Source organism: Benincasa hispida, chromosome 7, assembly GCF_027475165.1.
Source record: "Benincasa hispida cultivar pf3 chromosome 7, pf3_genome.v1.1, whole genome shotgun sequence".
Taxonomy (NCBI): Eukaryota; Viridiplantae; Streptophyta; class Magnoliopsida; order Cucurbitales; family Cucurbitaceae; genus Benincasa; species Benincasa hispida.
Window position 1 is genome coordinate 12313305 of NC_143484.1, and position 25504 is coordinate 12338808.

Sequence of the window (25504 nt, forward strand, 5' to 3'; positions counted from 1 at the left end):
TTATCTTGATGCTCCAATTGTCATAGTTGAGCTTGGTAAGTATTGGTAGTTGAAGTGAACCTATCCCACCGTTGGCGATTTTTCTCTCAATATTTTCTACTAGCTCTGATACCACTATGTTAGAAAAAAACGTGGAGGACAAATATGAAAAATGAGAGATATATTTTTCATTCAACTAAGCATGTTTTTATATAGGCTTACAAACATAACCATAGGAATGCCAATGGTTTAAAGCTATAAATGTCATCAATTGCTCATAAGTCACATAACTCCTATAACTCAAAAATCACTATTGGTTACAAAAAACTAAAAGTCACAAAACCCAAAAGTCACACTAAATGCCACAAAAAAAGTTTAATAATGACAAACTTTTCAACACAGGATGCCAATGTGGTTTGGCTTTCTTAAAAACCTTAGCATATCTTAGAATATTAAATAATGTCGCTGTTGGTTATCAGATAAATAGTGTAAACAATTAAAACCACCAGAAGTGTCATCACCATATGTTTTAAGAACATCATTCTTAAATTTCATCATGCTCTTATCAAACCATTAAGCAAACAATTAACTTTCCTTGGTTCGACAGAAGTCTCATCAACAAGTTTGATCCTCTGACAAATATGTACCTCATAATGGTAGTTCATAGATCGATAAATATTAAATGTTACCTCTTCCTCGATAACCCTTTGTTAAGCCTGCTATCACTTCGTTAGGCTTGTTTTTGCAAAAGAAAAGCTAATTAGCCCAAATGATGAACAAATAAAATGAGGGCCTTTACCTTGATCCAATTCGAGAGGCCCTGATCTTTGCCCCAAATTTCTTTGGTTGGTAAAGACCTTGGTTGAGAAGTGCCCACGATTTTCTAGCTGATGAGTTACACGTGGTTGAACCCACTGATTTTTGTCTGATGGAAAATGAAAAAGACTTTTGATTTCTGATGGGTGATTAATGCAAAACAAAATTTCTCTCTCTCTAGTTTTCAGATTCTCTCGTTCTCTGCCTTTCTGTATTCTTTTCTTTCTTCTACCCTTAATGCCTTTTTGTTTAATCTGTGTGATTGTTTACGAGTATACGATGGGGATGCTTGCAGTCGGGTAGACGATGGTAGAGGAAAAGATGTAGACGATCATATAATCGTGTAGACGATTACTAGAAGAAAGGTAGACGATCGTTTGTTCTTCTAGACGATATGAAGGAAAAAGGTAAACGATGAACGATCTTGTAGATGATGAGAAGAGAAGAAGAAATTTACACTACGATGTACGTGGTTTGGCTATGAAACCCTACGTCCATGGGAAGGAGAGAGTTTTATTAAGAAGCTAAGTCACAAACCTTTTTCTTTACAGATTGTTCAAGATTTTCTTGAAGCTATGTGTATGTTGTTTTATCTAAAATTTGTAAATGATGAGTTTATATACTAATTTATGATACAAGTAGTTACAATAACTAACTGTAAAGATTAAAGAAATGTGAAACAACTTCTTGATGTTGATGTATGAGCTTATATTCTTCACCCTTCATGGCAACTTACCCTACTGAACATTAATCAAAGCCCTTTAGGTGGCAAAAATGGGCAACTCAAGATTATTTGAACATCTATGTCCTCTTTCTCTATAAAGAAAAAATCTGCATTAAAAATAAACTTGTTGAGCTTAACTAATCTGTCCACTACTATACCCTAAGGACTGCTAGCTAGGAGTGTTCAAAAATCAATTTGAATCGACTAACCAGACAAAAATGACTGGTTTGGTCTAACTTTCATCAAAATAAATGACTTCTCGATTGATTAAATAAAGAAAACCAAAAATTTTTGTTCGATTCTCAATTCACTATAACAAAAATCTAAAATAAATTGAACTGAACCGAAGTACTAATATACATATATGTTTATTTATTTAAATTATATAAGCTCAACCCATAGTTATTTTTAATTCAAGGAGGGCTAATTCCCACCAACCCAGTCTCATCACATGTCTTCTCAGCTTCTTTTCTACTCATTCAGGTGAAGTGGTTGTTAAAAACAAAAAAAAAATAAAAAAAAAAAAAATTTAAAATAAAACCCCACTTTGATCGTGTTTGGTAGACTATTTGAAAACAAAGAATTTAATGAAAATATAGTTGTATTTTATGTTTTTCAGATATATGTTTAATAGCAGAATTAAAATTTTAATTCCAATTTAAATTTTTTTTCAAAATGTGTTTGATTATCTTTATAAATCACAAGACTAATTGTAATTATTCACTAAATATTATGTTAAATATAAACTATTACTAATTAATTTATGAATTTGTTTTATGTTAAAAAAACTAGTATAACTATTATTTTGTGATATCATATAATAAATGATATATTCTATATTTTAATTTAACAAAATTATTGTGAGTTTATCACATGAAATACTACATCTGTTAATGTTTTATCTATTTTTAGTATAATTTCTACATTTAAAATATCAAATTAAAAAATATGGATATGTTGAAAATACAAAGAATTGTTGTCATGATTTATACTCTTTGGATCATAAATTTTGCTATACTTGCAATTGTTTAGAAATGTTGTTATATACTTAATTATTAGCAATTATCCAAAAGTATAAGAGTTGGGTTGGATTGGGTTGTACAAGCCATTCGATGTATTTAAGTAGACAACATAACCAATGTTTGTCCAAAAAAATGTCAACCCCAACGCAACTCGACCCCATGCACCCTAATGATTTTTTAAAAAGAAAAACTTGTCATCAAGTTTTCTCCAAAATAGAAAAAGAAAGAACGAAAATTGGAAGTTTGAATTTATTAGATAAGTAAACTGAAAAGTTATTTGCATCTCACCAATCAGAGTGGCGCAGCAGAAGCGTGGTGGGCCCATAATCCACAGGTCCCAGGATCGAAACTTGGCTTTGATAAAAGGGAAGTCTCCCAATGTGTTTTTTTACACGATTTTTACAATTTTGCTGATTGAAGCATGGCTATTTGAATTTTGTTTGATCAGTTTTAAGGAAATAGAGGGTCGAAGAAATTGACCTGGACAGTGTTTATTAAAACAATGAGACTATTGTTTATTAAAGCATCTCATAAAGCATGGACAAGATTATCACATTGGTTTTAAATTGTAGCCAAACCCATTATTCTCTGGCAGTAAGCTTTGAATCAAATGAAAGCTTAAGAGAATGGCATATTTCAGCTTAAGTTTATGGATAAATTGGAGCATTTTGAGGATTAATAAACATAAGTGAAGAGTTGTGATTATTAAGAGAAACAATGGAGCATTGCAATGTTGCAAAGGAGCGTCGAAATGCCCCAACCTTTGTTGCAACAGCCAAAAACTTGAGACAACAACTTCGCATACTACGAAGTTTCATGAAAAACCAAATCTCGCCACTACAAAAATTTTGGCTCATTTGATCTTATATGATATCCTAATTTGAATGAGGAAGATAACCCAAGTCTAAAAAGGATTCCTAAGATCCTGTTTAGTAATCATATTGATTTTTTTTTAAAAAAATAATCCTATAAACACTCACGTCACCTCTAAATTTCATGTTTTGTTGTCTAATTTTTATCAATATTTTCAAAGACCCATCATTTTTTAAAAAAAATAAAAAAAGAAGTTTTTAAAAACTTGTTTTGTTTTGGAATCTAGCTAAAAATTTACCTTCTACTTGATAAATATACAAATAATTGTAAGAAATGGAAATAAACATGAATGAATGGCTACAAAACGGGGCCTAAGATATTTTAAGAGCCCTAAATATATTGGGATTGGGGATATATCCTTCCCTATTAAAAGAATCCTGCATTTCATTTCAAGGAAAGACTAATTGGAGAGAAAAATCTCTAATAACTTTCTACCTATTGAAGGAATCTAGAGAGACACATATTGAGACCAGCTGAAGAAGACAATAGGAATGAATGTGGTACTGATGACATGCAGAAATGCAGGTCATCTTAGGTCTTTTACTTAGAACTATGAAGGTTGTTAGGCAGAATATGCGGCAATCATGATAGGAGTTCACGAGAAAGTGAGCTAGCGTCGGTCAGTATGATGAATCTCAGCTAACCCGTTACTTTACATTAATTATGCGTTCAATATTCTATTTTTGTAGCCAATACAGGAAATGAACGCAAACGTGGAAACCAGACCACCGCATAGACGACCGCGTGCAGAGAAACACTCCATTGCAAAGGCAAATGCATCGATCAATGCATGGATGTTGCGGTAATTAGCTGTATGCGTCCATCGCATGGGAATTGCGCTCGTCAGGCGATTGCAATCATTGTGTAGAGTTGTGGCGAATGTGCTCATTGAATGATTGCGGCTACGCGACCATGCATACTAATGGGATCAATACAAGGTTGGTGGAGTGAATGCATCAACGCATCTACCTCGAGAAAGACCAAAAGATGATATTGACATTTCATCTACCACGCTGTTAGTGGCAGAGATTCAGAAAAGGACTAACGCGTCGAACGTCAAACTCAGAGTAGTCCAATTAATCCTGTCGGCGACCCAAGCTCTATAAATATAAGCCAACGAGCTGAAATTGAAATCATCCAGAAATTATCCCTCAAACCGGGGATTTTCCCCGTGATCCAAACAAACTGCATGAGAAGATGGCTGAGAGTTCTTCATCTCCTTCCTCCATTCTAAGTGACGACCAGAGCCTTCGACTGGAGCTAGATCTCGAGAGAGTCAGCTCTTCCACCCATCTATGGCATCACTGGCAGCCTTGACGCACGTCCGCTGGAAGCAAAGCTTTGCTTCCAGCCAGTCATTTCTTTTTCCTTTCTTTTCTTATATTGTATTGTATGACATTCTGTGATTAAGGAATTAATACAACTTGTTTTCAATACACTTCTCTGTTTCCTTCAACTCTATCTCCATCTTCTTTGCTTAGCATCTTTACTTTCATTGAAACACTTAGTGGGAGTACTTAGGTATTGCATACTTAGTCATGTGGATTAGGGAGATAAAGCATGTAGCAACCCACCGAGAGGTGTGCGTTGCACGAGTGTGTGAGTAATCTTATTTGCTTAGTGTGAAGCTACTGCAACGCCTGTCTATAGGCTAACGCATTGCTTGTCTATGAGTAAAGTCAACAACAATCAATTGCCCGGGAGGGTAAGTGGTTTGACGCATTAAGCAATGTATGCGTTGTTCACTAGGGATAGTAACAATCTTGCGTCAACCAAGTTCATGCGATTGTCTTATAGTATGTATGCTTCATTCGTCCATTAGGGATACTCGGGAAGGTAGTCTAAGGGCAGGATCTAGGCTTGGGAAGGTCAGGTCAGAATCTCGGCTCGAGAGAGTTTGATTAGAACGCATAACACAAGAGATAGAAGCTTAGGAATAAGCACTATTTGCTATTAACCCATCGCATGCATCCTAGAGATAGGATACGATTGTGTGCGGTCATCGCAACGTTGTGTGCATTTTGCATCATCGCATGGGAAAAGAGTAGAGACTTAGGAATAAGCTCTATGGACACTTTTGCATCCAACACATGCGTCCTAGATTTAGGAGCACCGCATTTCCATTGGAAAATGATTTGCCGTGCATGAGTGTAGCATGATCGCATTGGCTTGCGTTGACTAGGGTTGCCCTTGCGGTCACTCTTAAAGGTTGCAATGAAAACATCTCCACATTTTATCTATTTTCCCACACATTTATTTCATGTCAAGGTTTGTCGTATCTCTACCTTTCATGCATATTCTCATTGTGTTATCATGTAGATAGGAGTAGGAGTAGGATTAACTTAGCAATATCCCCTCCATTCTTTTATTCAAACTGCCGCATACACATCACCACATACATATATCTACAAGTCCCTGTGTTCGACCTTGGATTATCCAAGAAACTTGCGTTTGGGTTATACTTGGCATGAGTGCAAGAAAACTTGTGGCAGGACGCATGGTCATCGCATACATTCATTAACGCATTATTAGTCCAACGCATGACCATCTACGCATGCCTATAAATACATATCTTAGGAAAATGCGTCGTATACCATGTCCACGGGATTTTGGTTGCCGAGTAAAATTGACCTCGTAATTTCCTGCCATCAGGCACATGTTAGGAAGTTTCCGTTTCCATTCTTTGTAGTTTTTTTGTAGGATATTTTGCGAGGGTTCTAATTCGTCATAGCGATTTTGTGTTGTGGAACTCTAATGTTTTCAACATAGATTTTTGTTTCGATTTGTTTAGTGATTTAATTAAAGACTCTTTCTATTGAAATTATAAAACTATTTTTTTAGTCTCTGAGCTTTTAGAAATTGGTGCATATGGTCCTTAAAAGTTCAATTTAACCAATTTAGTCCCTGAGTTTTGAAAAATATGTTTCGACTAAAAAAACAGAGAGGAGAATGAAGCATAGTCAGTCAAGAGAATTTGTGAAAACTTGCTTGATTATTTGAGAATTAAACCAAGAATATTTTAACTTAAAATCCATCAAGTTTTTTAAATTTCTTCACCATATGGATAAGACAAGATTTCAAAAAAGTGAGAAAATATGACCAAAATTCTTGAACCCACACCAATTTGAACTCGATCATCCTCTCTCTTTAGGCAATGTAGTGAGAGAAAATAAGGAAACTGAAGAAGGGAGAACCTTTCTACAAATTATATATAGCCCACCCAACTAAATTCTAGGGTCAAAATCGTAAATAAGATAAATATATATACAACTTAGGTTTCTAGGGTGTTGACCCCGAGCCCCCACCTGGGTGTCACATTTGGATCCCAACTCGCTGACTGGGCAACAAACCCCTTGGTCATTTTGAATGCTAGTTAGATAACAAATTCAAGGCATTTCACATAATGTATTATGTTTCATTTTAGTTTTGGGTCAACAGAGTGGGACTTAGATTATATAGGATCAATATGGCAACATTAGAGTGAGGGTGAATGAGATTGATTTATAAAAGTTTAATTAAATTTAAACTAAACTAGTTCAATGTAAATTAAACAAATAAACAATCAATATTCATCACACCGAATCAAAGAAATTACTAAGTAGAAAATTTTCTTAAAATAATCAAGAAAATAAATTAAGGAAAAGAGAAAAATAGATGACATTGGTAATTTTCATAATGGCTTGAAATTCCTAATTCACACCCCGAGATTTCTTTTTGGTTTTTTCTGACAAGTGAGTACCAAACCGATTTACTACTCTTTTTACGAGTTCAAGTGTTAAACCACAAATGATCCTTTTGATGGTTTAAGATCCAATCTATGTTGATCTTTTTATAAAGGTTCATGATCAAACCACAATGATCCCTTTATTCGGGTTCAGAATTTAACTGAATAGCATAAGAAATTTACTTTATTTTCCTTTTATTTAGAGTTATTTTTACTTGATATTGTTAGATTTGATGTCATTTGCAAGTGATTTATAGGATTTGAGCAAAAGAACGGGGTTTGGAGTTCAAGAGAGTGAAAGTAGACCAATTTTACCAATAAAGTTAAGAAAGGACTAAATCTCCAGAATAGGAAAAAAGACTAAGGCCAAAACTCAGGACTCACACTACTTAACCTCAAAACAAAGTCTAGGATGGCGATGCAGCAGACTCACGCGGTAGAGGGGCTTTTTCTCGACAATGTCACAGCACTGTAATTTCAAATTGGCTTTGTGGCACTGTGCACTATTTTAGGAAAATATATACATTTTTTGCAAGTCTTTTCTAATAATTCTAGGGTTTTGTAGCCAACTTGATCACGAAATACTGGAGCCTTAGGAGAGTTTTGCTGCATAAAAGAATTGAGAGAGTGAAGGTAATTTTTTGGAGGCTATTCATGATCCCGAGATATAAACGGAGGCTTCATTGGCGGTCTTCAACGACGGAAAATCTCTTCGACAATATTACTTCCTTGTTATTTTCACTTTTTTTAATATTCATTTTTGCCAAATTGTATGAGAATATGTTTTTGACAACCATGTGGGCTAGACTCTTATGTTGTAGGGTGTTGAAGAATTTAATTATGGATTTGAGTTAATGCATAGTGTTTTTATGAATAATGTGGATTTGAACTTTTTCCAATGGTATTATGCGTATGTTATATTGGTTGGCCTTCAATACATGTTAGGTTGAATTTTCAATTTCATAGATTGTTTGACCAGACTTATAAATCGAATTATTATTAATCTTTCATGAAAATAATTAGGTTATTAATGAATGCTTTTGTAACTTTGCTTAATGTCATGCTTCTTAATTTGGTTTCAAGAGATTAGTAATCACTCAAATTTGTATGATAAAAGGTTATTGTTGAAAGATAATAATCCTAAGTTTAGTTTCTAGACTTAAACATCAATAACACAAGATTTCATAGAACCTTTGTACGAGATAAAATAAATAATGAAATCAACACTCTTAGACGCCTTTATTATCCAAAAGTTCGATATTTATTTTTCTAATTTTCTTTTAATCTAGTAATCACATCATTCATCTATCTTCAAATTCTTAGATAAAATTGTCCTACTTTAGAATAGCTAAACATTTGATAGTTTGAGCTCTAAACTTTCAAAAGAGAATCAATTTAGAGTCTCAATTATTATTTCCTTTGAAAATTACCTATGCATCAATTCTATAATTATCCATTGAATTAATCTTATATTTGAAGAAATCTACACATGCGTAAGAATTGAATGCATAGACGATTTTCAAATGTAATATTAATGAGGGGAGTTGATTCACTTACAATGGTTTAGAAGTTATATTTTTCGCATAATATTTATTTACCTTCGGTATCACCTTAAGGGAAGCCCAACAAAACAGGAGAGACCACATTTACCCCAAGAGAAACGTAATAAATGAATGACCATCTGAAAAATGGGTCCCAATTGAGTATGTCTCATGTTGTTTATTTGTGTTTTGTACCCATACTGACATTTGGGGCCGACTTCCAAATCTGTGATAAAAAATGCAAACTGATTGACAAGCAGAGGGTTTTTAATCCAATTGCATTTGTAAATTACGTCAATATCTACTGTTATTATTATTGTTACTATTACTATTGGGGTTGAAGCCCTAAATCTCGTGGTCATGTAGTTTGTAATGGTATTGTACAAACATTTAATTTATCTAATAAAATAAGAGATATTTTATCCGACATTTATTTGCATCAATCCACAAAAACCAATAAACTAAGATCTAGGGTTATCTTCTATAATTTAAACATGTATGTGGAGACAAACAGGTGGATCATATTTAAGCGATAACCTAAATGGTTGTTAGAGTAAAGAACATGCAAGCGGAAACAATTTGGATCTAAAGCACTCTAATTACCCTAGTTTTATGGATAAAGCATGCTAGTTCAAAACTAAAAAAGCAGAGTTTTAATGAACAAACCTTGATGTAGTTCAAAATTGAAGCAATCTACAAGTTGTCTTTTTTATCACCAACACTTCATGGACCACTGCTAGAGCCTTCCTCACTATTCTCCAACCTTAAAACGGATTGTGGGATAAAAAAATGTGATGAATTTTAAGGGAAAAACGGAGTTGAAAGGAATATGGAGCTATGGTTTTCTAGAGTTAAAATTTAGGGAAAAGCCAAAATTCTCGACCTCAATCTTTGTAATTCACTCCTCTATTGAAAGAACAAATCATGCACATCAAATTAACCTTAAAATGACAGCAAATTAAAGGTTATTTAAGTGGAATTTTGAGGTGGTAAAGATGTTGAAATATGGGGAAAATCCACTTTGTCCAAAATATTTTTAATATTTAATTTCTAAAATTCAGTTTTAAAAGAATTTTCTTAAAATTAATTCGAATGATTAATTTTAAATAATTAGTTAATGAATTTAATTCATTTTAGTTTAATATTAAATAATTAGTTTAATAATTAGTTAATGAATTTAATTCATTTTTCAGAGAATGGGAGAGAGCGAGATTGATTTGAGCGAGAGAATGGGTGAGAGCGAGAGAATGGGAGAGAGAGCGAGATTAGAGAAGAGCGAGAGTTTGAGTGAGGAAGTTGGAGAGAGCGAGAGTGGAGAAAGAGAAGAGCGAGAGTGAAGAAAGAGAAGAGCGAGAGTTTGAGCGAGGAAGTTAGAGAGAACGAGAGTGGAGAAAGAGAAGAGCAAGATTTTGAGCGAGGAAGTTGGAGAGAGCGAGAGTTTGAGCGAGAAAGTTAGAGCGAGCAAGAGTGGAGAGAGTGAGATTGTGAGCGAGAAAGTGGGAGAGAGCGAGAGTGGAAAGAGTGAGACTAGCGAGAAAGTGGGAGAGAGCGAGAGCAGCCTGAACGCCTCATTCGAACGTCACGACCATGCAATCGAAGGAAACCGCGTGTGCATCGAACGACCGGGCATTTATGCGTTGAATTTGGCCACGATCTTATAGATTATGCATTGAAAATACTAATTTGAATATAAACAAAGCCTGAAGACGTAAGGGCAAACGTCAATTAAAATTTAGATTTCCGATTAAGAGAAATTCTTAAACCCTAAGAAATTGTGTTGGATGCGTTCGGGAAGAACACATTGAACCAAGGTGAAGTCAGCTTACGTTGATAAAGGGAGGATTAAACATTTGGCCATGCAGCCAAGTAGGTGGTGTCAACACCATAGAAGTTTGGACGCCTATAAATAGAGCCTTTGGGATTTCATTTTCAAATCACAAATCATAAAATTCGTAAAAAGAGGGGGAGGATAGAGTGCATTGGACAGTGAGGGTAGAGGAGAATGCATCAACTTGAGACTAGGAGATATCCCAATCTACTCGAGCATTTGATGTAATTCCAAAGCCATCTGAAAGATAAAAGAGTCTAGTTTTCATGGCGAGGCTGTCAGGGAAGAAGCTCTAAAGAATTGGGCTGGAGAATGAGAAAAAGACAGATAGGTCGAGCTATCAGATAAGCTGGACCAGTCTTGTTGTTTGGATGATTTCGGCTAAACCATGAAGAGTTATGAGCTAAGATTTTATGGTAAGCTTTCTGAGACATTTTAGAATAGTTTTGTAGAAGTAAGTATCTTAAAATAAGATTTAGAACTATGAGTAATCTAAGCTGTAACTTGGATCTGGATTCTAGGGATAAAAAGGGAGCCTGAGGTAGAAAAGGGAACTATTAGAAAGGCTCCTAAGCAATTAAGGTGAGTGTTATAGCTTTGATAATTAACACATAGTGTGAGTGTTATAGCTTTGATCATTAACACATAGTATGAGTGTTATAGCGTTATAGTTCCGATATATCGTGAGTGTTATGTTGCTTTGATAAATAAAGAATATTGTGTGTTTATACAGTGTTGATAGTAAATGCATATTATGAGTATTCACTTAGCTTTATATGCTGATATTGGAATATATGCATCTGTAGATACAAAATACATGCTTTTGGTGATAGGATGATTGCCATGATATTGTTTGTGTGTGATTGTGGAAACTGAGATTATGCCCGGGATATAGTTAGCATGCTTAACAAAAGGTGCTTGGCGGAAAAAATATGGTCGGCTTTGGTTGGCGGGAAAATATGGTCGGCTTCGGTCGGCGGAAAATAATAGTCGGTGACGACCGGCGGGAAATATGGTCAAGTACCTAAGCATGACTAGCGGGATAAATAAAATGGTCGATGTGCACATTGGCGGGAATTGGGGTCATAGGAAGGTTTCCGTAGATGATTGTATTGATTGATGATATGATATGCATGCTACGTGTAGCTTTTGGGATAAAGATTACTGGTTGCATGATTATATCTGTGACTGTGCATGAGTTATAATGCGAATGTTGGCATGTGATTGATTTCCCAAAAATGATGATTTTCAAAGTGATTTCTGTCTTAAAAGAACCACTCAATGGGCTTAGTAGCTCACACTCTTCCAAATATTTTCTTAATTCCCCCCTCCAGGTAGCGGAAGATGAGGAGTTCCAGGGTGCTGCTAAGGTCAAGATCTACCACGTGCCCCAATTACACTTTCGGAGAGTTTTTATAGTTGTCATTGTAAACTTTGCTGTTAAGTCCTTAAGTTGTATAAACGTTATATCACTGTCGTAATAAAAGATGGGCCTACTTAATCCGTTATAGTTTATCTTTTTGATTTAATCATTCCGCTCTGTATAAGTTATAGTATGGTATCAGAGTTATTCCGCAAGAATCATTAGGCAGTAAGTGTCAGCTCAAGGGTTGATAACTGCTGCAGTCTTATCCCTCTCCCAGGCTGAGGAGGTGTTCTGAGGGCGGGGTGTGTCAAGAAAATACCAAAAAGAAATCTTGGGGGTGTGAAATAGGGATTTCAAGCCATTATGAAAATTACCAATGTCATCTATTTTTCTCTTCTCCTTAATTTATTTTCTTGATTATTTTAAGAAAATTGTCTACTTAGTAATTTCTTTGATTCGGTATGATGAATATTGTTTGTTTATTTGTTTAATTTAGATTGAACTAGTTTAGTTTAAATTTATTAAACTTTTATAAAGCAACTTCATTCACCCTCACTCTAATGTTGCCATATTGATCCTATATAATCTAAGTCCCACTCTGTTGACCCAAAACTGAAATGAACATAATACATTATGTGAAATGCCTTGAGTTTGTTATCTAACTAGCATTCAAAGTGACCAGAAGGTTTGTTGCCCAGTCAACGAGTTGGGATCCAACTATGACACCCAGGTGGGGGCTTGGGTTCAACACCCCTGAAACCTAAGTTGTATATAAATTTATCTTATTTATGATTTTGACCCTATAATTTAGTGGGGTGGGCTATATATAATTTGTAGAAAGGTTCTCCCTTCTTCATTTTCCTTATTTTCTCTCCCTACATTGCCTAAAGAGAGAGGATGATCAAGTTCAAATCGGTGTGGGTTCAAGAATTTTGGTCATATTTTCTTACTTTTTTGTAATCTTGTCTTATCCATATGGTGAAGAAATTTAAAAAACCTGATGGATTTTGAGTTGAAATCTTATTGGTTTAATTCTCAATTAATCAAGCAAGTTTTCACAAATTCTCTTGAATGGCTGTGCTTCATTCTCCTCTTTGTTTCTTTAGTCGAAACATATTTTTCAAAATTCAGGGACTAAATTGGTTAAATCGAACTTTTAAGGACCATATGCACCAATTTCTAAAATCTCAGAGACTAAAAAAATAGTTTTATAATTTCAATAGGAAGAGTCTTGAGTTAAATCACTTAACAAATCGAAACAAAAATCTATGTTCAAAACATTAGAGTTCCACAACACAAAATCACTATGACGAATTAGAACCCTCGCAAAATATCCTATAAAAAACTACAAAGAAAGGAAAAGGAAACTTCCTAACACGTACCACATTCATTCCTATTATCTTCTTCAGATGGTCTCAATATGTGTCTCTCTAGATTCCTTCAATAGGTAGAAAGTTATAAGAGAGGAAATAAATATTTGAATATGATTCAAATATTAATTAAGACGATTAATTGGTTTCTCCAATTAGTTCGGTTAGTTGTAAGCAAATACTTAATTCTAATAATTAGAATTCAATGATCAAGACTATTTAGCTGGGAAAATTCCGTTACAATCCAAGCTAGGGTTTCTTCACATATTTTTCTCAAACCTTTATTTTGTTGCACTTATTTTATGCAATTTAAAATTTCTAGCAATCAATCATTCTCACAGACCCCATTGCCCTTCAGTTACCTAGAATTGTAAATCATTTAATTTGGAAATTATTCATTCCCTGCATTCAACCCATACTACTACTACTAAAATAATTTAATTTCAAATTTTGTTTCCAGATTTTGCTATTAAGCTTCATTTTGGCCCGTTTTAGCTTCATTTCGTCACTAGCGCATGACTCTATCTTCTAAATGCTCGAAACCTATAAAATTACCAAATAAACACGTAAAATCTAAGAACAATTTTAAATTAAGCGGAGCAAGGTAGTATATTTTCGATGCCATCACGACACGAGAATGCTGCCTTGATTGGAGCTCCATGTCTTTAATGTCGTGTAGCATCGCAATGCAGCCTCCCTGGGGGCATTTTTTACGTTTCTTCGCTCTTTGAAACTCGGTTGCTCTATCTAGCTCCTAATTGCTTCAAATTAACCTCAATTGATCTGTAATGCTTTAGAATGCATCATCTAAGCACATTAAACATCATAGACGCGCAAGATTAGAGGCACTAAGATAGCTCATTTAGGGAGCTATCATGCTTCTACAAAATTGGTAAACAATTTTCTGAAGCATCGATGTAGCAAAAAGAACACTATGCTAGTTTGTTCTTCTTCATTTCGGAAAAGAAAAAGCCTATCAAAATTATCTACAGTGATGATGAAACGTATCCAACAACGAGCAGCATGTCTAGTAAGGTTCCTAAGCTTACTCACTTTCCCTAGTGTGTTCATGCACTGGAAAACTATGGATGTTATGGAAAAATATCACATAGAATTTTTCTAGTCATGAGCAAAATATATTGAACTCATATGCATAGTTGTTCATTACATCATACTGTTAATAATTTTCAAGACCAAATCTTTTTCATCTCTGCATATGTGTTATGCACGAGCCAATACAAATGTGATGTTATGGCCTAAGTTCAGGAAGGCCTTTGAAGATAAGTATTACCTCAACTCGTTTCGGGATGCAAAAAAGGATGAGTTCCTTAGATTAACACAAGGAACGATGTTATTGGTAGAATATGAGCAGAAATTTTCGGAGTTCTCACAGTATGCCCTGCCGATTATTGCTGAGGAAAGAGATAGATGTAAGAAATTTGAACAAGGTTTGAGGAAGGAAATCAGAACCTCGGTCACGTCTACGGCTAATTGGCTAGATTTTAACCAGTTAGTAGAAAAAGCAATACGAGTCGAGCGGAGTTTGGCAGATGTTGAGTAGTTGCCAAGAGGCAGTGAGGCCGTAGTAGGGCCTAGAGACAGGGGATTTCGATCCCCAGTGGCAACCTAGATTACTGGAAGCCATTCCAGGGGAACCAGTTGGCAGGGATCCAAGAAAAGGAAAACGAGATCCTCAGCCGATACAATTAGTCGATTAGAGATGCCACGAGTTGATGAGTCGGTAGCCAGCACAGACAGAAGACCGACATGCCCTAGTTGTGGCAAGAGGCATTCTGGGGCATGCTATAGTGGCAGAGGTGCATGTTTCCGGTGTGGATAAATATGGCATCTCAAGAGGGACTGTCCCCAGATGAACAGGGACGTTCCAACAGCACAACAGCCGACCTCTCAGACAATTAACCAACCAAAGAGTGCTGGAAATCGAGGCGAAGGGTCAAGTAGTGCCAAGCTGAAGAATGTCGTAGGTTGACTCCAACAGTAGGGGCGAGTGTATGCCATGACACACCAGGAGGCAGCGAAATCTCCAGATGTTGTGACCGGTAATGTTATGTTATGTAGGCAGTCTACTTATGTTTTATTTGATCTTGGTACCGCACATTCATTTATATCTAGTATGTATGCACCTAGTATAGGTAGGCTGGTTGAACCTATGCCTGAAGAGTTATTTATCTCTACCCCTTTGGAAGATGTGATAGTAGTAGATAGATGCTATAATCATTATGAGATATTGATAAATTTTCAGAACTTCTATGCTGATTTACTTCCTTTAGAACTATTAGAGTTTGATGCTATCTTGGGGATGGATTTTCTAAGTAAGTATCATGTTTCAGTAGATTGTTACAAGAAGGAGGTAGTGCTCCGAAAATCAAATGGCCAAGATGCAATGCTGACAGTAAGCAAACGATTAGTCGCGGGGAATTTGATATCGACAGTGAAAGCTCGGAAGTTATTGAGCAAGGGATGTAAAGACTATCTGGCTCATGTGATGGTTACTTAAGGGAAAAAGCTGAACCCAGAAGATGTCCCAACGGTAAATGAATTTCAAGATGTATTTCCTGAAGAACTATCGGGATTACCACCCGAAAAGAGAGGAGGAGTTTACTATTGACTTAGTTCCAGGGACAACTCCCATATCGCAGGCACCGTATAGAATGGTGCCGACTGAGTTGAAAGAATTAAAAGTTCAACTGTAAGAGTTAATTGACAAGGGATACATTCGACCTAGTGTATCGCCTTGGGGAACTTCGGTATTGTTTGTGAGGAAGAAAGATGGTACACTTGCAGCTGAATAAGGTAACGATTAAGAATAAATATCCGTTACCACACATTGATGATTTGTTTGATCAGTTAAGAGGAGCCACAATGTTTTCAAAGATAGACCTGAGATTGGGTTATCATCAATTGAAAGTGAGAGAAGTTGATATTCCTAAAATCACATTTAGAACAAGATATGGACATTATGAATTCCTAGTAATGCCTTTCGGATTAACAAATGCCCCTGCGGTATTAATGGATCTCATGAACAGGATATTTCATCCCTACATGGACTAGTTCGTGATAGTATTCATTAATGATATACTGGTGTATTCTGGTAGTAGGGAGGATCATATTACCCACTTGAGGATAGTATTGCAAACGTTGCGAGATAGGCAGTTGTATGCTAAATTCAGTAAATGCGAATTTTTGTTAGATCGAATAGTATTTCTTTGGCATGTTGTTTCAGTAGAGGGCATTAGTGTAGATACTCAGAAGACAGAAGAAATAGTTAATTGGCAACGACCCACAACCGTTTCAGAAATACGCAGTTTTCTAGGATTGGCAGGTTATTATCGGAGGTTCGTGGAAGGTTTCTCTAAGATACCCCTTCCGTTGATGAACCTGACCAAGAAAGGCGTGAGGTTTTAATGGTCGTTGGAGTGTGAACATATTTTCCAGGAGCTGAAACGGAGACTAGTATCAGCACTAGTGCTTACCTTGCCTATTCCAGGTAAGGAATTTGAGATTTATTGTGACGCATCCCGGCAAGGATTAAGATGTGTGTTGATGCAGGATGGAAAGGTGATTGCATATGCCTCTCGTCAACTTAAGAAACACGAAGGCATTTATCCCACACATGATCTGGAGTTGGCAGCAGTTATTTTGGCTCTGAAGTTGTGGAGACATTACCTATTTAGAGAGTGCTGTAGGATATTTATAGATCATAAAAGCTTAAAATATATCTTTGATCAAGTTCAGACAAGTAAAAGTCACTTTTACACTAGACCGTCTAGCTAAGATTTATATGGATAGGATAATCAGTCAATATGGAGCTCCACTGTCGATAGTGTTGGATCGAGAATTGAGGTTCACTTCAAAATTTTAGCCTAGTTTACAGAAGGCTATGGGCACTAAATTGCATTTCAGTACGGCTTTTCATCCGCAAACAGATGGACAGTCGGAAAGAACTATAGACACTGAAGACATGTTAAGAGCTTGTGTACTACAATTCAAAGGAAGTTGGGATACACACCTACCGTTGATTGAATTTGCCTACAACAATAGTTACCATTCTAGTATCGGAATGGCTCCCTATGAAGCATTGTATGGCCGACCTTGCAGGACTCCAGTATGCTGGAACGAAGTCGGAGAACGACAATTACTGGGTCCAAAATTAGTTCAACAAACAACGGAGAATGTGAAACTTATCAGGGATAATCTTAAAGTGGCTCGCGACAGACAGAAGAGCTACGTTGATGAATGAAGAAAAGAACTTGAATTTGAAGTTGGAGAACGGGTACTTCTCCAGCTATCTCCATGTAAAGGAATTCTCCAGTTTGGGAGGAAAGGGAAGTTAAGTCTACGATACATCGGACCATATGAAATTGTGGAATGAGTTGGTCCAGCAGTTTGTAGGTTGTAGTTGCCGATGGAGCTAGCTTGTATTCACGACGTATTTCATGTGTGGATGCTAAAGATCAGCTAACATACTAGCAACACAACCAGTATAGCTCAAAGAATATTTCTCTTACGAGGAAGAGGCCATCGAGATTTTGGACAAGAAAGATCAGGTACTCAGAAATAAGACGGTTCCTTTGGTGAAGCTTTTATGGTGTAATCATGGGAGTGAGGAAGCAACCTGGGAACCTGAAGACCAAATGAGGAAGAGATACCCTCAACTATTCAAATGACATATCAGGTAAATTTCGAGGACGAAATTTCTTTTAAGAGGGAGATAATTGTAAACCCCGAACTTAGGTTCCATAGATAAGTATGTTTAGCCAAAGGGATGTTATATTACATATTTATTAAGTAGAAATTCATGTTGTTTATAGGGATTATGAAGAAGGGAAGGAAAATATATTTAATGAAGAAACTCAATCATTAGTCTTGCTGGAGGCACTAAGTGAGGGGTGATGTGGCAATCTACTCCTTCAATTCAGGAAGCGACAGAAAAATTAAAAGGGGAAGTGAAATTTCAAAAGCATGGTTTCGGTAATTGACAAGAGAAGATTTAGCGAATTTGGTGCCATTTTAAAGCTGGGAGAATCTAGTTTTCAAGGTTGTCTTGTTGAAAAAAGATTGCAATAGGAGAAGAACAAAAGTGGAGAATTTGCAGAAGAGGCAGAACCACAATTAATCAGGGCCCGAGGTGAAGTTTGGAAGTTCCAAGCCAAACTATAAGGAATTCTGGGCTGAAATTTTAAGTTAAGGAAGTTAATCAAATCTAAACAAGTTTGTAGAAGGAAGTTTCTTGAAAATAGCTCTGGATTTTGAGTTATGAATTTTTGAAATTATAACAGGGGATTGGTGCATAAGCAGACAACTACTTGTGATGAGTAAGCAAGCAGTTCATCGTGGAGCATTATAGCGAGATTTGGGCATGAGGATCTCGCTTATAAAGGAAATCTTGCTGATTTTGTAAAGAGGATCTAACTCTAGGGGGAAATCTCGGTAGCAATTGAGGTAAGTATCGCTAAGAATTTCACAGGAAAAGCTTGATCTCGCTCTAGAGGATCTTGCTGGTATCGCTCTAGAGGATCTTGCTGGTATCGCTCTAGAGGATCTCGCTGGCATCGCTCTAGAAGATCTCACTAGCATCGCTCTAGAGGATCTCGCTAGCATCACTCAGGGGGATCTCGCTGACCTCGCTCAGGGGGATCTCTCTGACCTTGCTCAAGGGGATCTCGCTAGTAAAGCTGTCTGTATTGATGGAAGTTCCTTTAATAAATGAATTATTTGAGGTATTTTATTAGGAATTCTAAGTAGTTTAATCGGGAATTATATCTTATCAAGCCAAGAAGAGCTAGGGGAAGCGTATAAACCAATAAGAGCCTGACGAACTGTGAGTGACTAAGTAAACTTAAGATTTCTAATACTCATGCACATATGATCAAGTAAAGCACAGTGACATTAATGATGTATTTATACTTCCTCAAGCAATAAATGGTTGGAGAATAACTTAATGCATGTTTCCCGTCTTGTATGTGTGTATCACAGGCCAAGGTATGCCATGTAACCATTACAAAAGCTATGTTCTGATTTTGATATATGCTTTCTAGAGGAAGGTTATGAGAGAATGAGTTCTTGTGTAAATAAGTGACAATGGAACAGCTCTTGTGTAAATACTAGGCAATGGAACTTAAGTTGATGTTACAAAATACACATTTGATACCGAAGGACGTTGAGAAGGTATCTAACCAATTAGGTACCGAAGGACATTTGAGAAGGTACGTGGCCAATTTGATACCGAAGGACATTTGAGAAGGTATCTGGCCAATTTGATACCGAAGGACATATGAAAAGGTATCATAGTAGCTCGATACTGAAGGAAAAATTTGAGAAGGTATCTGAGCGAAAGTACCTAAAATATAATGGTACTTAGTGTGGCCACGTGCAAGTAGGCAGTTATGGATGATAGACTAAAGTATGGGTCTCTTGTTCAGTAATAAACGTTTGGGAGCTAGAGCATTTAGGCTCGTTCTCAACTAGGGAATAATAATGTTTAATGATGTCTGAGAATGGTTTACAGCTACATGTAAAGACATTTGTTTGAGTTTACTCATTTCCATATTTACATGTTTATAGTGATGCTACACTTGTTGCTTTACGATTCTATAGTCAATCACTGAGCTTTTAGCTCACAGAATTTCTGTGTTTTCCCTTTTCAGGTAGCGGTCAGTTTCCTCAAGCCTGCTGTTACTTGCCACCAAAAGACTCGGCTTATCAAAAGACTTAGGTTGATGATCTGTGTATGTACATATGTTTTGTGAGGGACTAGGGCTTCTGTAGGAATGTTTGAGCCACCTGTGTATAATTTTTTTAATCCTATAAAAATAATGTCTAGGTTGTATGCATGTATTTATGTAACTTTGTAGAATCTTAAAAGAGGTTAGCTGTTTGTGTATATTACTAGTAAGATGAATAAGTTAGTATTTAGATTAGAAGGCTTGGGTGGTGAGTGCTGGTAGTAGGGCTAGTAACTACCACCGTCATATCCTCTTCTAGAATAAAAGGGGTAATCTTGGAGGGGGTTATGACACCTTTCTCCATCTTGTTCAACTCCACAAACATCTCGCGCTTTCCACACATGTGATTCAAGGCTCCTGTGTCAAGATACCACATACTATCTTGACTCTCTTCTTCTCCCTTTGAAACTATAAATCTTTCCATTCTCCTCTACATAATTGGATTGCCCTTGATGGGCTTTTGACGTGTTAGCGATTGATCGGTCCTGATGCTTTTGATCAATCGACTATGTTTGAGATGAGTGACACTCATTTACATAATGTCCATATTTATTACAATTATAACATTTTACCTGAGATTTATCTTTCCCGGACCTTCCACCACGTCTTCCACGACCTCGACCTCCTCTTCCTCTTGAGGATTCAGACAAATTTTGAGAAACATCGGTGTTGGCTTCACCTCTTCCACCATGGCCTCGACCATCATGACCTCTTCCATATCCATGACTATTCTCCTCCTTGATTTTGAGTTGGAGAAGTTGTTCAACAGTCTCTGTTTGCTCCATCCTTCTTTTCTTTTTCTCCTTATAGGCTTGTAACGGGCCTATAAATTGTTCAATTGTCATGTTCTCGAGATCCTGTGTCTCCTCGAACTTCGTGGCGATAATCTCAAACTTTGTATTTAGGCTTCGTAGAACCTTCTCCATGACACAAATATTGGTGATTTCTTCACCATTCTGTCTCAATTGGTTGACGACAACCATTACTTTTGTGTGATATTCCACTATCACCTCCGTCTCCTTCATTTGTAAAGATTCAAATTCGCCACGTAAGGTTTGCAACCATACCTTTTCCACACGATCGGTTCCTCTATGAGTTGATTGGAGCTTGTCCCATGCCGCCTTTGATGTCTCCGCTTTGGAAATGGTCTCAAACATATCTTCGTCCACCAATTGATACAAGATATAAAGTGCCTTCTTGTCCTTCTTTCTTGTCTCCTTTAACGCATCTCTTTGCGCTTGATCGGCTCCAGCTTCTGCCTCTTGGAAGCCATTCTCCACGATCTCCCACACGTCTTGTGCTCCTAGTAACGCTTTTATCTTGATGCTCCAATTGTCATAGTTGAGCTTGGTAAGCATTGGTAGTTGAAGTGAACCTATCCCACCATTGACCATTTTTCTCTCAATATTTTCTACTAGCTCTGATACCACTGTGTTAGAAAAAAACGTGGAGGACAAATATGAAAAATGAGAGGTATATTTTCCATTCAACTAAACATGTTTTTATATAGGCTTACAAACATAACCATAGGAATGCCATGGTTTAAAGCTATAAATTTCATCAAATGCTCATAAGTCACATAACTCCTATAACTCAAAAATCACTATTGGTTACAAAAAACTAAAAGTCACAAAACCCAAAAGTCACACTAAATGCCACAAAAAAAGTTTAATAATGACAAACTTTTCAACACAGGATGCCAAGGTGGTTTGGCTTTCTTAAATACCTTAGCATATCTTAGAATATTAAATAATGTCGTTGTTGGTAATCAGATAAATAGTGTAAACAATTAAAACCACCAGAAGTGTCATCACCATATGTTTTCAGAACATCATTCTTAAATTTCATCATGCTCTTATCAAACCATTAAGCAAACAATCAACTTTCCTTGGTTCGACTGAAGTCTCATCAATAAGTTTGATCCTCGGACAAATATATACCTCATAATGCTAGTTCATAGATCGATAAATGTTAAATGTTACCTCTTCCTCGATGACCCTTTCTTAGGCTTGCTACCACTTCGTTGGGTCTGCTTCTGCAAAAGAAAAGCTAATTAGCCCAAATGATGAAAAAATAAAATGAGGCCATTTACCTTGATCGAATTCAAGAGGCCCTGATTTTTGCCCCAAATTTCTTTGGTTGGTAAAGAGCTTGGTTGAAAAGTGTCCACGATTTTCCAACTGATGAGTTACACGTGGTTGAACCCACTGATTTTTGTCTGATGGAAAATGAAAAAGACTTTTGATTTCTGATGGGTGATTAAGCAAAACAAAATTTCTCTCTCTTTCTAGTTTTGAGATTCTCTCGTTCTTTGCCTTTTTGTATTCTTTTCTTTCTTCTAACCCTAATGCCTTTTTGTTTAATCTGTGTGATTGTTTATGAGTATACCATGACGATGCTTGCAGTCAGGTAGACGATGGTAGAAGAAAAGAGGTAGACGATCATGCAATCGTGTAGACGATTACTGGGAGAAAGGTAAACGATCATTTGTTCTTCTAGACGATATGAAGGAAAAAGGTAAAGGATGAGCGATCTTGTAGATGATGAGAAGAGAAGAAGAAATTTACACTACGATGTACGTGGTTTAGCTATGAAGCCTACGTCCACGGGAAGGAGAGAGTTTTATTAAGAAGCTAAGTCACAGACATTTTTCTTTACAGATTGTTCAAGATTTTCTTGAAGCTATGTATATGTTGTTGTTTTATCTAAAATTTGTAAATGATGAGTTTATATACAAATTTCTGATACAAATAGTTACAATAACTAACTGTAAGGATTAAAGAAATGTGAAACAGCTTCTTGATGTTAATGTATGAGCTTATATTCTTCACCCTTCATGGCAAATTACCCTACTGAACATTAATCAAAGCCCTTTAGGTGGCAAAAATGGGCAACTGAAGATTATTTGAACCTCTATGTCCTCCTCTTTCTCTATCAAGAAAAAATCTGCATGAAAAATGAACTTGTTGAGCTTAACTAATATGTCCACTACTATACCCTAAGGACGGCTAGCTAGGAGTGTTCAAAAATCAACTTGAACCGACTAACCAAACAAAAACGAATGGTTTGGTCTGACTTTCATCAAAATAAATGATTTCTCGATTGATTAAATAAAGAAAACCAAAAAATTTTGTTCGATTCTCAATTCACGGTAACAAAAATCTAAAATAAACTAAACTGAACCGAAGTACTAATATACATATATGTTTATTTATTTAAATTATATAAGCTCAACCCATAGTTATTTTTAATTCAAAGAGGGGTAATTCCCATCAATCCACGTCTCATCACATGTCTTCTCAGCCTTCTTTTCTACTCATTCACGTGAAGTGGTTGTTAAAAAAAAAAAAAACCCACTTTGATCGTGTTTGGTAGACTATTTGAAAACAAAGAATTTAATGAAAATATAGTTGTATTTTATGTTTTCAGATATGTATTTGGTAGTAGAATTAAAATTTTAATTTCAATTTAAACAAATTTTCAAATTTTTTTTAATTATATCTATAAATCGCAAGATTAATTATAATTATTTACGAAATATTATGTTAAATATAAATTATTACAAATTAATTTATGAATTTATTTTATGTTAAAAAAAAGTAGTATAAATATTATTTTGTGATATCATATAATATATAATATATTCTATATTTTAATTTAACAAAATTATTATGAGTTTATAACATGATATACTATATTTGTTAATGTTTTATCTCTTTTTAGTATAATTTCTGCATTTAAAATATCAAATTAAAAAATTTGGATACGTTGAAAATACAAAGAATTGTTTTTAGGATTTATATTCTTTGGATCATAAATTTTGATATACTTGCAATTGTTTAGAAATGTTGTTATATACTTAATTATTAGCAATTATCCAAAAGTATAAGAGTTGGGTTGGATTGGGTTGTACAAGCCATTCGATGCATTTAAGTAGACAACATAACCAATGTTTGTCCAAAAAAATGTCAACCCCAACGCAACTCGACCCCATACACCCTAATGATTTTTTAAAAAGAAAAACTTGTCATCAAGTTTTCTCCAAAATAGAAAAAGAAAGAACGAAAATTGGAAGTTTGAGTTTATTAGATAACTAAACTAAATAGTTACTTGCATTTCACCAATCAGAGTGGCGCAGCGGAAGCGTGGTGGGCCCATAACCCACAGGTCCCAAGATCAAAACTTGGCTCTAATAAAAAAGAAGTCTCCCAATGATGTTGTTGTGTATTTTTACAATTTTGTCGATTGAAGCATGGCTATTTGAATTTGTTTGACTAGTTATGAGGAAAGAGAGGGCCAAAGCAATCGACTTGGACAGGTATATTAAAACATCTTATAAACCATGGACAAGATTATCATATTGGTTTTAAATTGTAGCCAAACCCATTATTCTCTGGCAGTAATCTTTGAATCATATGAAAGCTTAAGAGAATTGCATATTTCAGCTTAAGTTTATGGATAAATGGGAGCATTTTGAGAATTAATAAACATAAGTGAAGAGTTGTGATTATTAAGAGAAACAATGGAGTTGCAAAGGAGCGTTGAAATGCCCAAACCTTTGTTGTAGCAGCCAAAAACTTGAGACAACAACTTCGCATACTACGAAGTTTAATGAAAAACCAAATCTCGACACTACAAAAATTTTGGCTCAATTGATCTTATTTGATCTCCTAATTTGAATGAGGAAGATAACACAAGTCCAAAAAGGATTCTTAAGGTCCTATTTGATAACAATATTGATTTTTTTTTTTTTTGAAAATTAACCCTAAATTTCATTTTTTTTTATCTAATTTTTATCAATATTTTCAAAGGCCCATCAATTCTTTAAAAAATAAAAAAAGAAGTTTTTAAAAACTTGTTTTGTTTTGGCATCTAGCTAAAAATTTAACTTTTACTTAATAAATATACAAATAATTGTAAGAAATGGAAATAAATAGGAATGAATGGGTACAAAATGGGGCTTAAGATATTTTAAGAGCCCTAAATATATTGGGATTGGGGAAATATCCTTCCCTATTAAAAGAATCCTGCATTTCATTTCAAGGAAAGACTAATTGGAGAGAAAAATCTCTTATAACTTTCTACCTATTGAAGGAATCTAGAGAGACACATATTGAGACCAGCTGAAGAAGACAATAGGAATGAATGTGGTACTGATGACATGCAGAAATGCACGTCATCTTAGGCCTCTTACTTAGAATTATGAAAGTTGTTAGGCAGAATATGCGGCAATCATGATAGGAATTCACGAGAAAGCGAGCTTGTGTCGATCAGTATGATGAATCTCAGCTATCCCGTTACTTTGCGTTAATTATGCATTCAATATTCTATTTTTGTAGCCAATACAGGAAATGGACGCAAACGTGGAAACCAGACCACCGCATAGACGACCGCATGCGGAGAAACACTCCATTGCAAAGGCAAACGCATCGATCAACGCATGGATGTTGCGGTAATCAGCCGTATGCGTCCATTGCATGGGAGTTGCGCTCGTCAGGCGATTGCGGTCATTGTG

General features: G+C 35.7%; 1 protein-coding gene across 1 annotated transcript; it reads right to left on the minus strand.

The window, feature by feature from the left end:
• Positions 1-17815: 17815 nt before the first annotated feature.
• LOC150034926 (uncharacterized) lies at positions 17816-21383 on the minus strand. The gene is made up of 2 exons (XM_090315179.1): positions 20562-21383; positions 17816-17887 (listed from the first exon to the last, which is right to left on the minus strand). Exons 1-2 carry the CDS (start codon positions 21381-21383, stop codon positions 17816-17818), a joined length of 894 nt encoding a protein of 297 aa, XP_090171305.1.
• Positions 21384-25504: the final 4121 nt, after the last annotated feature.